Source organism: Alosa alosa, chromosome 17, assembly GCF_017589495.1.
Source record: "Alosa alosa isolate M-15738 ecotype Scorff River chromosome 17, AALO_Geno_1.1, whole genome shotgun sequence".
Taxonomy (NCBI): domain Eukaryota; kingdom Metazoa; phylum Chordata; class Actinopteri; order Clupeiformes; family Clupeidae; genus Alosa; species Alosa alosa.
This window is the reverse complement of record NC_063205.1, coordinates 30,315,255-30,331,876: the sequence shown is the minus strand read 5'-3', so window position 1 is coordinate 30,331,876 and position 16,622 is coordinate 30,315,255. Positions and strand designations below refer to the sequence as shown.

At 40.2% G+C, this 16,622-nt stretch overlaps 1 protein-coding gene across 1 annotated transcript; it reads right to left on the bottom strand.

Moving 5' to 3' along the window:
- Positions 1–7,479: 7,479 nt before the first annotated feature.
- On the bottom strand, positions 7,480–15,668 carry LOC125310326 (mucin-2-like). Its single transcript, XM_048267625.1, has 9 exons — positions 15,624–15,668; positions 15,301–15,370; positions 14,719–14,814; positions 13,661–13,793; positions 13,283–13,311; positions 12,872–12,982; positions 12,322–12,460; positions 8,950–8,978; positions 7,480–8,826 (listed from the first exon to the last, which is right to left on the bottom strand). Exons 1-9 carry the CDS (start codon positions 15,666–15,668, stop codon positions 8,336–8,338), a joined length of 1,143 nt encoding a protein of 380 aa, XP_048123582.1. The 3' UTR covers positions 7,480–8,335.
- Between the last annotated feature and the right edge of the window lie 954 nt (positions 15,669–16,622).

Genomic DNA, 16,622 nt, shown 5'->3' with positions numbered 1-16,622 from the left:
TTTGTTACAAGCAGCATGGGCCGTAAGGCAGGTAGTTAACATAAACATTTTTTGCTAGGCTAGCCTTCCTGCTGCGACATTAGGCCTACACCATTTGTACAAGACAAGTAGAGCTATTTTATCCAGTGTAATTTATCACTTACCACTATCTTGTTTTTTCTTGTCATCCTCTTCCTTTCTCTTCTGGCATCCGGACGCATAACTCCGCTTCATTATGACTGCCGAGGTTTTATATTTTCGCGGCAGCAGCAGAGACCACAAACCTGGCTGGCTGGCTGCTGTCAGCGACTACTGAGAGGGTCCCCCTTGAGGGGGATCCCGGTATTGCCGGTAACAGTGTCGTTGCACTTTACTGCATTGACTATCAAAGGCATTTTATTCTTAACCAGTCGTTGTCTTGGGGCCCCTGGCCAGCTCAGGGCCGCAAGCAATTGCTTGGTTTGCTTGCCTTCTAGCGACGGACCTGTAACTGTATCCCAAGCTTCAGCTCCCCATGTCTGTGACAGGCAGACATGACAGCGCTAAATTCTCAGCTTGTTTATACCCCACACTGAACACGTAAGACCGCTAGGCCCATCACTGTGGGGTGCGGTAGCCTAGCCTACTCTCTGGGATTTAAGTCAAGCAATATAACAATACAAATGTTTCAAAATTAGTAATTTCGGCTTTGTCTGAACTGGCCATTGTAGGCTACGTATAAAAATAAACAAGTAGGCCTATTCTCTATCCAATGATATCGGCAAATGTTTGTTTTCCAAAGTAAGAATTTCACTTCACCATGCACCTTCGACAATGAATAGCTCATTACACTTATGTTACTGTTGAACGTAGGCCTAACTGGTATCATTACAAACATTTTTCTGTGTCCTAAAAACTGGCAGCGGGGGAAAATTGAGACATACATTGGATTGTGTTATTACTTGAACATTCCACACTATCAACAGCTGTGGTATCGGGGGCAGGAGGATTACTGTTAGCGCAGGCTTTATATAAAATTCTTCAACAGAAGGCCTGCCTCGAATGCAGGCTTGCCTTTCCACTGAATTATTTTTGGAATCTGATCCCTTATCATACCTGTTCATTCTTACTTTCGTTTACTTTCGACTTTATCGCGGACTAAATTCAAGATGGCTGCAAACGCTAAACTTCGTGAAGATACTGTCTGTATAAATCGCCTTGTAAGTAAACTACCAGTGCTTTTTTCAAAGTTCTCAATGTCTCGCTTTAAAATGTCAGGGCCCTCGAAGTCTACCAATGAAGTGTGGAGATACATTGAGCCTCGTAAATGGGTGTAAAACAGTGATTTATTTGCATGGCTAGCCTGATGCCGAAACACCACTATTGAAAAAAGCTGTTGGTAGCATCGGCTAACTAGCCAGATTTTGGAGTGCAGGGGACAAGCCGAGATGGGCTATGAGACATACGCTCACACCTCGGTATCATGTTTTAATACACTTTAGGTCAATATCACACCGGAATTCTCCTTTAAGCTGTCACAGCTGGTGGGAAGGTATGATTTGTTGGGGACAGGGCCGGATTAACTGGGCACAAATGTCTGATGGCCCCCCCTGCCCCCCAGTCAACGTGAATCGGTCAGTTAATAGGCCTTTATCGTGAAGATTTTTCTTGCCATCTAAGGCACGGGCGCATCTGTGAGGCCAAGCCTCACCAAGTAGCCCGTTTGTTTACAACTAACTGCTACTAACTAAAATGCTACTAACTAAAATGTTCTCTCAAAAGTAGCCTTATGGCTGAAAGCTGCTTGGGATCCCCCCCTGTCAAGCAATATAACCATACAAACGCGCACACTCATTGTTTCAAAAGGAGTAGCCTAATTTCGGCTTTGTCAGAACTGAGCTGTGGACGACACGGCACGGCATGCCCAATTGAAAATAAATTAACGCAAACACAACACAGACCCCGCTTCTCTCGCGTCAGTCACTGACATGAACGAAACACAGAACCCGCTTCTCTCACGGCAGTCACTGACAGTAGCCTAGAATAAATGCATGGGGAAAAAAACGTCCCCATGACAAAGACATCGTAAAACACTGAAAGTTAATATTTTGTCACTATAACATACAGCTGTCCTTTGTCAAATGTGTTATGTTCCAAGTAGCCTAGTGCGTAATTCTGCTTCATAAAGTTCAGACATCCCAACCTGCAAAAAGCCACTTCAGGGAGGCACCCCCCCCCCACACACACACACACACACACAAATAAATAAATAAAAAATAAAATAAATATAAAAAAATATTTAGCCTTCTTATAGTGAAATAGTGATGAATAGCCTATGTTTGTTAATTATTGTCTCTACTCAGCACACCAAAATAAGGAAGGCCTATAGTTAGAAATTGTAGATTTTGGTAGTTTGGTCTTTATGTAGCCTTGGCAAATAGCCATCTAGTAGGCTAGTCAGGAATAATATGCACATGAAATGACACTTGTTAAACTCACCTCAGCATGTCTTTTGCAATCATTTAACCCGCCATGGGCAATGCTACAGTCACTGTTACAAACACTGCAGCATGCAAGACTATCGTTATTTTGAACTCTTATGAGACAAAGGTAGGCCTACACTTTCGTGTAGTCTGATGTGAAATGGTTCCTTTTTGCGGGCCACTCTGCCTCTGCCATGACGCTCCTGTTCCTATACTGAACTGAACATGAAACAGGCCAATCAGGATGCTCTCTGTCTTGAACAGCCACAAACGCACTACCCCTCTCTCTCTCCATCCCCGTCATGTGCACGCTACACTCAGATGCACAGACGATTTGAAGTTTCGGTAGAGCATTTCAATACTTTTATTGAAGAAAACAACTTGTTTTTCCATGTTACGAAAAGTAAACTAATAATCAAGTAATAAATCAATAAATCAGTCAGGAATCAGGACTGTCGTTATCCTGTTAAGCCCGCCTAAGACTCTCTAACAAAATAGAGCGCTGTGGTTGGATGAAGTCCACGGCGTCAGCCAATAGAAATCCCTATGGTTTGATACTAGACGTACAGGCTGAGCAAATTAATTTGCCGCCGCTAGGGTGCGTCTAGATTTCTAGGCTAATTACTTGTAGATGGTGTAGTTTCTATCACTTGAGGAGTTGTTCTTGTGGGTCCTCTTGTGGTGGGTCCTGTTCTTACTGTAAAAGGAGGGCCTGTTAGTGGGGTTGTAAGTGGGGTTGTTGTTTGTTCAGTTGTAGGAATTGTAGACTTAGTTGAAGTTGTGTGTTCTGTTGTAGGTTCTACTGTTGTCAATATTGTAGTAGCTGGAGTCACGTGGGATCGTGAAACGAGATGGACGTGTAATAGGGTTGCCACCTGTGTCTGACAAAAATCCTGGACATTTTGACCATCCAATCGACCTTTTTGTTTGTAAGCAACGGCGCCTTTCGCACATCTAACCCAAGATAAAAACCGTCATTCTAAGCGACAATTGTATAGCTAAAATTAGTAAGAATGACAATTTCTAGTTTTTAGTTGTGGACACCTGGGGGCAGTATTGAGAAAAAAGGGGGAATACATAATTAGGTTCTGCTTTTTGCTTATGTCGAATAAACTTTCCTTTCTCTGTCTCTCCTTGTCCCACACACTCTCTGTCTCCACCTTACCATTTCTAATGAACCTCCACGGTGCGTGCCCCCAACCACCACCACCCATGTTATGCTACGTCATTTTTGTAGAGCCAATGGCTGTGCATACGTTTATGGACGTAGGCACGCTTCAATTAAACTGAAATACACATTTTGCGCATCATGTACAAAAATCCAGGACATTCAGTGTCCAGGATTTTTATTTTTATTTTCCTGGACAATCAGGAAAATCCTGGACAGGTGGCAACCCTAACGTGTAAGGGAGCTGCTCCATGAAACCCCCCGAAATAAATCGATAGACTCTAGAATTTCACTAAATTAACTATTGAATGCGGGAGTACCACTACGAGTTTCATAAGGGATAAGGAGTGGACGTGTCCGACTCTGAGCTTCAAATGGTGCACCAAGCCTCTTCCGAATTACCAGCACTAAATAGGCTATGCCACCTCGCCCGGTCATCGCTCGCTTTCAGAGTTTTTTGGAGAAAGAACGCGTCATGGCAGCAGTGAAGGCAAAGGCTCGCGTCGGTGAGGGGATCCAATGGGACGACTCCAACATTTCTGTCTTTCCTGACATGACCAAGGAGGTCTCTGATAAAAGAAAGCAGTTTACCGAAGTCAGAAAGAAATTACATAAGTTGAATGTCCGTTTCACTTTGGCATTCCCAGCAGTCCTTCGTTTTACATGGAAGGGAGAAAAGGTGAGCTTTACAGACCCCCGAGGAGCATTGGAGCTGTTGAGTGAAGCGAGAGCGCGACCTGTGGACGACGCTGAGTAGAACTAGGAAGAATGCTGGCGTGAGATAACTTTTGGATTATGGAGCTGGGCTGCATGGTTCCGAGGATTGAGGAGCATTTTAAACTGTTTTGGTGTAGACCTACTTTGAGCCTTGGATTTTATTTGGAGTTCATTATTTGGACTAAAGCAAGCAAATTGGTAAATGTTGCACAAGACAGCTGGCTGCATAAGAAAATACTGTGAGTAGCCTATTTGATAGGCTTACAGGTCCAATGGGGTTTTCATTTAGTTTGTTTTCATTTGATTTTATGCTCCTGTTTATATAGCTATAATAACAGCATGGGATAGCCTGTCATTAGAAATGTTGGGACAAAATTGAAGCAGGCCTACTAAGAGTGGTGGTATTTGCAAATGTGTAAATCAGGGGTAACAAGTATTAAGTAAGGGGGGTGGGGTGGAGTTTGGAGGCATCTGGTTTTTGCGCCTTACGGACCATGTGTGGGTGGGGATATTTCTTCTTTTTTGTTAAACCTGGGTGGGGGGTCTCAGGGTTTGTTCTGAGTGTTCATGATTGTTTTGTTGTGTTTATTAGGATTAGGTGTTTTGTAGCTTGCACAGTGAAGGTTGTAGATGGGTGTTCTCCTCTTCTATGGGCACACATTCAAATGATAGAAGCATTACCTAATGGCTAAATTGATCAAATTCATAACGTGGAATATAAATGGTTCCCAGAATCCTGTAAAAAGAAAGAAGTGGTTAAGCTATCTGAAGTCCCATCAAGCAGATATTGCTTTGATTCAGGGTTGACTCATATGGAGGGTAAAGAAGCGGATAAGCTCAAACGTGATTGGGTAGGGCAGGTATTTCATAGCTCATACAGTAGTAAGAAGAATGGAGTGGCAATACTGGTGCACAAAAAAATAAACTTAGTCCTGCTTAATCAGAAGAAAGATGATGAGGGTAGGATGATTTGTATTCATGCTGCCATTGATGGAGTGAAAATTAATATTTGTAATCTGTATGCTCCAAACAAAGATGATAGTGACTTTTTTCATATAGTTAATAAGAGTATTGGGGAACTTGAAGAGGCTCAGATAGTGATGGCAGGTGACTTCAATCAAATACAAGATGCCCATTTAGATCGAACTACGCATCATAAATCTGTGTCAAGAGATAGATTAGCTATACAACTGATGATGAAAGACCATGGTCTGATAGATATATGGAGGGTGGTCAATCCTAGAGAAAAAGAATATACTTTTTTTCACACATGCATATAAATCATACTCAAGGATAGACTATTTTTTAGTTTCAAGAAAAATTACTGATGTTGTAGCTGATTGTAAGATTGGAGCCATAGCTTTGTCTGACCATGCTCCAGTAGAGTTGATTGTACAATTTCAATCAAGTAAGCCAACCGAAAGCAGATGGAGACTAAATACGTCCGTTATTCAGGACCCCACACTTAAGGCATCTATGGGCATTCACCTTAAGATTTTTTTTTATCAGAATGTGGGGTCAACAGAGAAGCTTTCAAGTGTATTGGAAGCTTCAAAAGCATATATGAGGGGCTCCCTCCTACTTTCAATGATGCAGTAATAACTGTACTACTCAAAAAAGATAAGGACCCATATGAACCAAGTAGTTATAGGCCAATTAGCTTGGAGAACATGGATTGTAAAATTTTGTCTAAGATACTGGCAATGAGACTGGAGAAAGTTTTACCAAGAGTCATCAATGAGGACCAGGTTGGATTCATTAAAGGTAGATCTTCTGCAGACAACCTTAGGCGCCTATTGCATATTATGTGGTTAAACCGTGAGAAAAATGTGCCTGTTGCTGCTTTTTCTCTTGACGCAATGAAGGCATTTGATAGAGTAGAGTGGGGATATTTGATACATACACTAGAGGCCTTTGGCTTTGGGGAAGGATTTATCAAATGGGTAAAGGTTTTGTATTCAGCACCGCGGCAGCTGTTCTTACAAATGGCATCATGTCCCCTTTCTTTAATTTAGGAAGAGGCACAAGGCAGGGGGACCCAGTATCCCCACTATTATTTACCCTATTTGTGGAACCGTTGGCAGTTGCTATAAGAAATGATCCAAGAATTAAGGGAGTGAGGGCAGGGGGTCAAATGCATAAGATGTTTCTATATGCGGACGACATATTATTGATGTTGGCGGAGCCAGCCTCCTCTATTCCAGGGGTTATGGATATCATTGAAAGCTTCTCAAGAATTTCAGGCTACAAAATTAATTGGCAGAAATCAGAAGTAATGCCTGTTTCTAGTAGTTGCTCAAATTCTGATATTGGGGCATTTCCATTTACTTGGATACCATCAGGAATGAAATATTTGGGCATAAGGTTAACCACAGATTTCCAGGCATTGGTACAAATTAATATGAACCCAGTCCTTCAGAATATCAAGACCAACTTTGACAAGTGGAAAATTATAAATCTATCTCTATGGGGTAAAATAAATACAGTTAAAATGATGGTCTCCTCAAAGATTAATTATATTTCCATGATGATTCCTCTGTCTATTCCTGATTCATTGATTAGGCAGTACAATGGTATAGTCAGAGAGTATTTGTGGGATGGGAGGAAGCCCAGGATCAGTTTGAATAAGCTGTTTACTTCAAGGGAAAGGGGTGGACTGGCTTTGCCAAATATAGAGCTGTATCATATATCTTTTGAAGTGTTCAGATTGTGTAACCATTGGACGCAGAGCGTGTCAAAATTGGGGTGGTTGGAAATAGAGAGGTCTCTGACCTTTCCATTTAGATATATAGACGCTTTGTCTCAAAAACTACCAAATGCCCAACTAGCTAATCCTATATTTCAGCACTCAAGGGATGTATGGAACAAAGTCCACAAAATGCTTGGCTTGTCTCAATACAAGCAGACTTACTCTTCTGTATGGGAAAACCCTGTAATTAAGATTGGGAAGAGACCAGTTTTCTGGAAAACATGGTATGATAAGGGTATTGCCACAATTGCTGATCTTTTTGAGGAGGGAGTGCTCAATTCAGTTCAAGGGCTTAAAGGAAAATATAATGTAAATGATAAAGGGGATTTTTGGAAATATCTTTAGTTACGCAGCTGTGTGTTATCTATGGGTTATAATACAGGACAAGCTGAAAGTGTCCTGCAGAGTTTCTTGAAGCTGCCTAAGATGGTGCAGTCATCCTCTGTTTTTTATAAAATGGCTGCTAATGCTCTTTATGGTAAAAGTGAGAATCTGAGGTTATTATGGCAGAAGGACTTAGGTCTTGAGTTGGAACAAGAGGTTTGGGATAATATTGTGCATAACATGGGTTGGCCAGTGAGAGATATTAGACTTAAGAAACACCTGTTAGACTTAAGAAACTTGGTTTAATTAAAAGCGACAAATGCTGGAAATGTGGGTACTTTTCTACATCTCATGTGGGACTGTCAACTGATCTCCCCTTTTTTGGGCTCAAGTGATTGGAGCTATGGAGGAGTGGCTGGAGCAGCCCTTGCCAAGTTCACCTAGGCTATGCCTGCTTGGTGATCAAACAGTGCTAACAACTGGACTCAAGGCACAGTTTGGGCTAGCTCTTGCAGGCTTCCTTAATGCAGCTAAGGTTATTCTAAGGAAATGGAAAAGTATAAGTACACCTTCTTACAAGGACTGGATTGAGCTCATGGCAAGTACTGCCTCTTACAAACTAATGCTTGCTAAAGTGAGAGACTCAGTGTCAAAGTTCTCTGCTATGTGGGGTAGTTTCCTGACATATATTAAAGATGGGGATCAGTAGAAAATAAGTTGTGATAACAATTGATGTATATGATAATGTGTGATATTGTGTATTATGGTGTGTGTTGGGGGAGAGGGGGAAGAGAGAGAACCTGCTGTGCGGCTATGTTGTGTATGTTTTTTTTGTTTGTTTGTTTTTGTTGTTGTTGTTGTGTGATAATGTAGTGTGTAAGGATGTACTTGATATAATGTATTACAGTATTGGTTTAAATACCTAGAGTGTAACTGTTATTTTGCACTATGTTTGAAAATAAAAAAATGTGAATTACAAAAAAATATTGTAGTAGCTGTTGATGGTTCCACAGTTTCTGTTGTAGTTGGTGGTTCTGTGGTTGAGATCGTTGTTCCTGTTGTAGTTGGTGGTTCTGTGGTTAAGGTTCTTATTGATATTGTAGTTGGTGTTGGTGGTTCTGTGGATGTGGTTGTTGTTTCTGTTGTAGTTAGTGGTTCTGTGGTTGAGATTGTTGTTTTTGTTGTAGTTGGAGGTTCTGTGGTTGTGGTTGTTGTTTCTGTTGTAGTTGGTGGTTCTGTGGTTGTGGTTGATGGTTCTGTCGTTGAGATTGTTATTTGTGTTGTAGCTGGTGGTTCTGTGGCTGTGGTTGTTGTTTCTGTTGTAGTTGGTGGTTCTGTGGTTGATATTGTTGTTTCTGTTGTAGTTGGTGGTTCTGTGGTTGTGGTTGTTGTGGGTGTTGTTGGTGGTGTTGTTGTAGGATCTGGCTCTGAAATGAGATAAAAATTGTTCCTCATGTAGATTGAAATACAACTAATAGCTAAATCGCACATGGTTATTATATTGGCTAATGTTCAATTTCAAATGTATATTTCAAGAGGATAGAACTTACCATAGTCCATGGTTCCATCTGTCCATGTGCTGAAACAAACAAATAAACAGAGTGTGTGAGGAAAACCCCACTCCCTCTGGTGTTAAGGGCCGTTCACAACAGGGACAACAACTATAATGATAACTATAACGATAACTACAACGATAGCTATAACCATAACAATAAAAGCATCCACACTGACTAACAATAAGAAAAGCCTCTTTATGACCAGAGGTGGAAAGTAACGAAATACATTTACTCACGTTACTGTATTGAGTAGTTTTTCTGTGTATTTTGTATTTTTTAAGTAGTTTATAAAATCGGTATTTTAAATTTTACTTGATTACATTTTGAGTGAAGTATTGTACTTCGCTACATAAAAAATCCCATCCGTTACTTGAGTAAAAAAAAAAGTTAAGACTAACAAAAACAGAAAGGGAGAGAAAAGAAATAAGCACCCCTAAACCACTAGCCTAGTGATAATGATCAGCATGTAGCCTACAACAGGACATCAAGCTGGCGCCATGCAGTCTTTCTGAAAGGGATGGAGATGGAGCTGGAGCTGGATCACGAGATGCATCAGATTACATGTGTAGCCTAACCTATGAAAGTGTATTTTCCGCTATTTCAATGGGTTGTCTCAGTTCGTTTTAGCACTAATGATAGCTGTGATATTCAAGCAAACACCATGGGATTTTGTGTTTTGACGTTTGTGCTCACCTTTCTTTGGAAAGAAGTTTATTAGCAGTTGTTTCCCCTCATTTTGATGTCTCTCTTTTTAGTAACCTGACTTGGCTTTCTTGGAAAAACATTGCACCAGCAGCACAACAATTAGCGGTCCACTACTAGAGATGCTCAACTAAATAAACAAAAGATAGACTACCTTATGAATGGTGCAGCAGGACTAAACCATTTAGCTCTTTAGCAAGGGAGAGTGACCTTAGACAGTTTTCACTATGTTTTTTGTATACAAAATCCAGTCAGTCAAACTTTAAATTTCGTCTGACATTCATTTTGACATTTAATTTGGAAGTTAAAATATTCAGGTAAAATAAATATATGGTGGACATATATATATATTTTTTTTTTTCAGTAATTAGCTTAAATTTCCAGTGAGTCTATTCGAAATTTTCACCACACATTATATTAACACCGCATTATAAAAATCCAAACATAAGAGTTATGTGTATTAAAATGGAATGACACAGGAAAAAAAACTACTGAGCGTGCTACTGAAATTTCTTCAATACTTTGTGGAAAAGCCTTTGTTTGTAAAGACAGCTTCAAGACATTTCCTGTATGACAAAGCGTATTAGTCACAGTATCAGGTGTGATTTTGGCCCATTGTTCTAAACAGATTCCAGGGTCCCTCTTGTGAATCTTGATCTTTAGTTACTTCAGAACTGTTTAATTGAATTTAATTGAATTGGCTGCCTTCAAGTCTTTCTGGAGCTTACTCAGTGGTCCTTTGGCTTTTGGAATTGACTATCCTTCTGACTCCCTGGTCAGAAATATTGCGAGGAGATCCTGCATGGCAGTGATGTTTCTTCCACTTGCAGATAATGGCTCCCCATGCTGCTTACTGAAGATTCTGAAGTTTTGAAATGCATCTGTAACCAGTTTCATTGATATGTTTTGCAACAATAAGGTTGCAAGGTCTTGGAAAAGCTTTTTTGCTTTTATCCATCATGAAATGTTTCTTGTGTGACACCTTGGTAATGAAAAAACCTTTTATAGCTCATCAATATGTACTAACCCAGCTTATATTCATTTGCACAGATAGAAAGGATAACTACTCTAACTACTTACAGATTCCAGCTCGTTCCTTCCCTTTCCTTGCCTTAGTGCTTTTTCTTAGCTTGTTCAATACTTTTTCCCTGTGTTATTCCACTTCATTACACATGACTCTACTTATGGAGTTGTTTGGATTTTTTATGTGTGGATTACCTGAGTTATTACTAATGCCTGATGAAAATGTTGTACCCCCCGTATTCCACTTTTCATGGGCCCTCTCCTCCATTGGGGCCCTATACTTCCCACTCTCCCCCCCAGTTCGACGCCCTTTAATCTGCTGAACCTTCTGCTTGTTTCCAAATATAAAAAAAACAACTCAACATTGGCCTCCCTGCCTCAGCTGCCTGTGAGGGCTTTTCAGTTGGATTACTGTTCACTGCAAAGCGGCCTGGGATGAGTGCAACTAACTTTGAAAATCAACTACTGCTCAAACTTAAAGGAGAACTCCGGTGATTTTTCACATAGATCTCCATTTCTCAACGTCACCGAGTGCTGTCGGTATGAACAAAACTGAAACAATCGGTTTTACCTAGGCTCGAGTTGCTGCAGCTACAGCTACACACTGGGAGCATGAACATGGCTGCCTTAGCAGCTGGCTGCAGCAACTTCGAGCTAGGACCAAAGTCCTTTTCAGGCAAGTACCTCCACTCGGCGGCCATATTGCAACACTTTTGGGCACTTATCGTTGCATCTATTTCGGCAGAAATCGTGTGTCGCGTGGGCTTCACAACACCAATCTTGCTCCAGCAGCGAGATCACAACAGATGATTGGCACGATGTCTTCACAGCACACCACATGATTGGCTCAATGTATTTTACAACACACCACATGATTGGCTCAATGTATTCACATGTCAGCGTTTTGCCGCGGAAGGGTTGTGATATTTGTAGACAACTGACTAACCCCATGCATTACTATGGAGGATTTTTTTGAGTGCTGTATCTCCTCATTAGAAAGTCTCTGGTAAAACTGGTTGTTCTGGAACCCCCCCCCCAAAAAAAAGTAACTAAGTAACTTTTACTTAAAGTACATTTTAATTGAACTACTTTTTACTTTTACTTAAGTACATTTTCAGATCGGTATTTTAACTTGTACTCGAGTAATGTTTCATCAAGGTATTGGTACTTTTACTTGAGTACAATATTTTCGTACTTTTTCCACCTCTGTTTATGACATAACATTCATCTTTGTGTTGATGAATGTGATGGCTAAAATTGGATGGATTCTAATTAGCTGCCAGCTTTTTATCGTTCTCAAAATCTCTCTGAAAGTGATCCTCAATGATATCATTCTTCATGTAGTTATGCTTATAGTTTATGTATGGATGTTGTCGTTCATATTAGCTAGAACAATATTTTTTGCCCTTAAAGTTATCGTTCTAGGTGTGAACGGCCCCTTATAGGGATGAAATATATAATTGTTTACCCTCCACCCTACAGGCAAAGTACATTCAGTGAGTACATATCAATATGCCTCAAGGTACTTTGGAGAGCCCAGCTTTAACTTGATCCACTTAGAGCAAATATTAAAGCAACAGGGGCATCCAAGCATATTACCGGTACATTATTCCCATTAAAAAAAACGAAATGCTGACTCACCAGTGTCCACTGGGCGTGCTCACTTGAGTGCCATGTCTTAGGACTATACCATTGAAGAGGCAGGTGCAGTTCTTCTGTGTGGTGCAGTTCCTGGTGTTCTCATAGTATGGCGCCTCTGCTGGACACCTGGGGTAGCAGCCTGCAGAGGACATGGTATTCCAAAAATGTGACCGAAGGAATTACAAAATATTTGGAGGCGCTGAATATTTATCCCTACAACAGCAAAAATAACAGGTTGTAACTCTTCAAATGCACTGGACTGGCTTTGGTTAAAGTAATATGGTAACATTTTAAACATACTACACCTACATAAAATGATACTGATGTAGCTTCTATAGTAGTGTATAATACTTCTATGATGTTCTATATAGTATCCTTGCCCTCTATAGTGCTCCTAATACTGTATTCATCTTATAGTACGTCTAATGGATTCCCCAAAATACAATATATACTATCTATAGTATTCCTATAAAATTACTATAATATTTGGTCCCAAAATACTATACGATTTTAATTGTTCTTTTTCATTGGGCTATAACCATAACATTACCTTCCAGTTTGACATTGAAGTTGTAGTTTCTTCCACAGGTTGGTACTTTTCCGCAGGGGTCATAGTGCCAGCTAGATTGACCCTCCCTGTTATAGTAGTCACAGAACACAGCTGGGAAGGGGAGAGAAAACACCGTTTGGCCGGACCTCACTTTTTTTTCTTGTAATGGTGCTATAGGCCCATAAGAAAAGTAAACTCAACTAAAGCAAACTTTTTCAAAAGGACCTCACTTTGAACGGAAATACAGTTCACTCTCTCACTCAAGAGCTCCCTTATGCAGGTACTGCGACGACTTATTGTATTTTACCTATTGGGCGGTCGTAGAGGCAGGATATTGTTACAGCTAGTTTCTAGATGTAGTAGAAGTCATGGGTCTCACTTCTTCAGTGGACACACCTGGACCTCACTTACTGGCAGTGGCATGTTTTACTGAGGCAGGCCTAAAAACAGCACAACATAATACAATTAAAATTATTACATACTACTACATACATACACATTGATTATACATAAAACATTATTAAAAAAACTTCTGGCCTTCTCACCGTTCAGTCAATGATCATTCTTAAAAATACTACATGTTCCAGATTTTAATGTCTGACGTGTGTACCTGATAATAGCGGTCGTAGGGAACATGACTGTGTGTACCTGATAATAGCGGTCGTAGGGAACCTGATTATAGCGGTTGAAGGGAACATGACTGTGCGTACCTGATAATAATAGTGGTCGTATGGAACATGACGGTGCGTACCTGATAATAGTGGTTGTATGGAACATGACGGTGTGTACCTGATAATAGCGGTCGTATGGAACATGATGGTGTGTACCTGATAATAGTGGTCGTATGGAACATGACTGTGGCAGAAGCTGAATATCCCATGAGGATCCCTCAGCTGGTCACAGTGCTCATCAGCAAATATTTCTGCAGAAGAACACACCAATTGAAACATGAAATAGAATTCAACGGATTAGGCACTACAGCCCATGCTGATGCAGATGTGAATAGAATAGAGTACAGTAGCACAGTACATTAGAAGAGATATAATAGAATGGAATGGAGTAGGCACTGCAGCCCATGCTGATGCAGATGTGAATAGAATAGAATAGAATACAGTAGAGTAGAGTAGAATAGAATATAATAGAGTAGAGTAGAATATAATAGAATTGAATGGAGTAGGCACTGCTGCCCATGTTGATGCAAATGTGAATAGAATATAATACAGTAGAATAGAATAGAATTGAATGGAGTATGCACTACAATCCATGTTGATGCAGATGTGAATAAAATAGAGTAGAGTAAAATAGAGTAGAGTAGAGTATGGTATAGTATAGTAGAATAGAGTAGAGTAGAGTAGAGTAGAATAGAGTAGAATAGAGTAGAGTAGAATAGAGTAGAATAGAATAGAGTATAGTAGAATAGAGTAGAGTAGAATAGAGTAGAGTAGGTACTGCTACACAACTGGAAAAAGGACAGGATTAGGCGTAACTAATTTATCCCACTCATGCTATGCTATTGACACACACATTTATTGGGCACCCCAACAAGAGAACAACAAGATAAACAACAAGAGGAGGCATTGTAAGTTACGATAATGATTACCATAGCAACAACAAGAGGAGGGCATTGTAAGTTATGATAATGATTACCATAGCAACAACAAGAGGAGGGCATTGTTAGTTATGATAATGATTACCATAGCAACAACAAGGAGGGCATTGTAAGTTATGATAATGATTATCATAGCAACAACAAGGAGGGCATTGTAAGTTATGATAATGATTATCATAGCAACTGCTGTACTTGTATCAACAATTACATAAGTCTGCGAATTATGGTAATTATTTACCTGTGGTGGTTCCATTTTGCTCTTTAGGCAAGGACACGTAGACCTGGATCTCAGGGGCCATTTGCACCTGTATGCTGAGGCCTGAGAGGGCCAGGACTGCATGAGCTCAAAAACATTACGCTATATATACACATTACGCTATATATACACATTACGTTATATACTGTATACATTAGGCTATATATACATTACGTTATATATACACATTACGTTATATAGGTACAAGCTGCATGAGCTCAAAAACATTACGCTATATACACATTACGTTATATAGGTATAAGCTGCACAAGCTCAAAAACATTACGCTATATATACATTACGCTATATATACACATTACTTTATACATGTATATACATTAAGCTATATATACATTACACTATATATACATATTACGCTATATATACATTACGCTATATATACATTACGTTATATAGGTACAAGCTGCATGAGCTCAAAAACATTACGCTATATAGGTACAAGCTCCATGAGCTCTGTAAAGTGTGTTGATACATATTCATATGTTAAATAATGCGCTAAATAAAGTTGAATTGGATTATATTACATGTAAAGGTGTCCCCTACCGGTTTGATGCAGCTCTCTGATTTGTTCATTCTGAAACATCACCCTTGAGTGGGTGAAGATGTAGCTCTCCTGACCAACACAAAGAAAAGGGGATTTAGTGTTTAAATTAATTAATTTGTGACGTAGGGTTAGGGTTAGGATTCCCATAATTTATATAGTGCTTGATAAATGCCCTATAAAGGCCTTCTATGTGGACAGAGAAGTCCCTTTACGTTATCATTATGAAAGAGTTAAGTGTGAGTGGAATAATGTGGTCTATCCCAGGCTTTGTAACTGGGACTTAAGGGTCATTCACACCAAGAACAATAACGATAACTATAACCATAACGATAAAAGCGTTCACACGGAAGTGGCACTGCTCTCCCATGCCCACATCCACGGCTGAAGTGCCCTTGAGCAAGGCACCTAACCCCTCAATGGTCTCCGAGCGCCGCTGTAGCAGGCAGCTTACTGTGCCGGGTGTGTGCTTCACCTCACTGTGTGTTCACTCTGTGCTAAGTGTGTTTCATTAATTCACGGATTGGGATAAATGCAGAGACCAAATTTCCCTCACAGGATCAAAAGGTATTTACTGTTACAACATTTACTGTGTAAATTGCCCCTTGAGAATAAATTGTGTTTTGAATTTAATTCAATTGAAGTGAATTTAATTGAATATTCGGTGATGGTTAACCGTGATGTAGTCGCTTCAGCTAACAGAATAGATCATGTTAAATGTTAGCCAATGTTCAGTTCAAGCTTCCTATTTACTGTCAAATTAGGCCTTGAATCTTGACCAAAGAGATTGTAGCACCTTAACAAAATGAGCAGAGCATTCTAGTCAGTCACCTGTGCTGCCATGTAAGAGCATTTGCCTGGCAGCCTGAAGTGTTTGCCATCGAAAGACGTCACAAACTGGGACTCAACGGAGCACAGACACACACTCACTGGCAGGGAGAGACAGACGAGAGATAGAGAGAGAGAGAGAGAGAGAGAGAGAGAGAGAGAGAGAGCAAGACAGAGAGAGAGAGACAGAGAGAGATTAAGAATTGACTAGCTAGGATATTGTGAACTTCATTTACAATGTCCTTTCTTACTAACATGTCGTTCCTGTTCTCGCAGAGTTGGTGGTTAAGTCTAGAGTGGGTTCTTAGTAAGAATCAGGTTAAATAATTACTGCTTCTGAATGACCGGCTATATCCATTAGTTCCTTACCATGTCTGGGATTGCGTTTTTTGTATTTCACATTAATTCCTTACCAGGTGTGCATGGATGTTGCACCCATCCCCCTCCCCTCCCCTTACACCCCCCATCATCACAACAGGTCAAGTGCGAGCTCAAC

Excerpts from the sequence above, each read along its gene's own strand:
- LOC125310326 (XM_048267625.1), bottom strand. The coding sequence starts at position 15,668 with ATGGGAGAGCAGTGCCACTTCCGTGTGAACGCTTTTATCGTTATG. Across the intron at positions 13,312-13,660 it reads CATACGACCGCTATTATCAG|GCCTGCCTCAGTAAAACATG; the intron begins GTACACACCGTC and ends TGCTGTTTTTAG. Across the intron at positions 12,983-13,282 it reads AGTAAAACATGCCACTGCCA|CTGTGTTCTGTGACTACTAT; the intron begins GTAAGTGAGGTC and ends TCCCCTTCCCAG.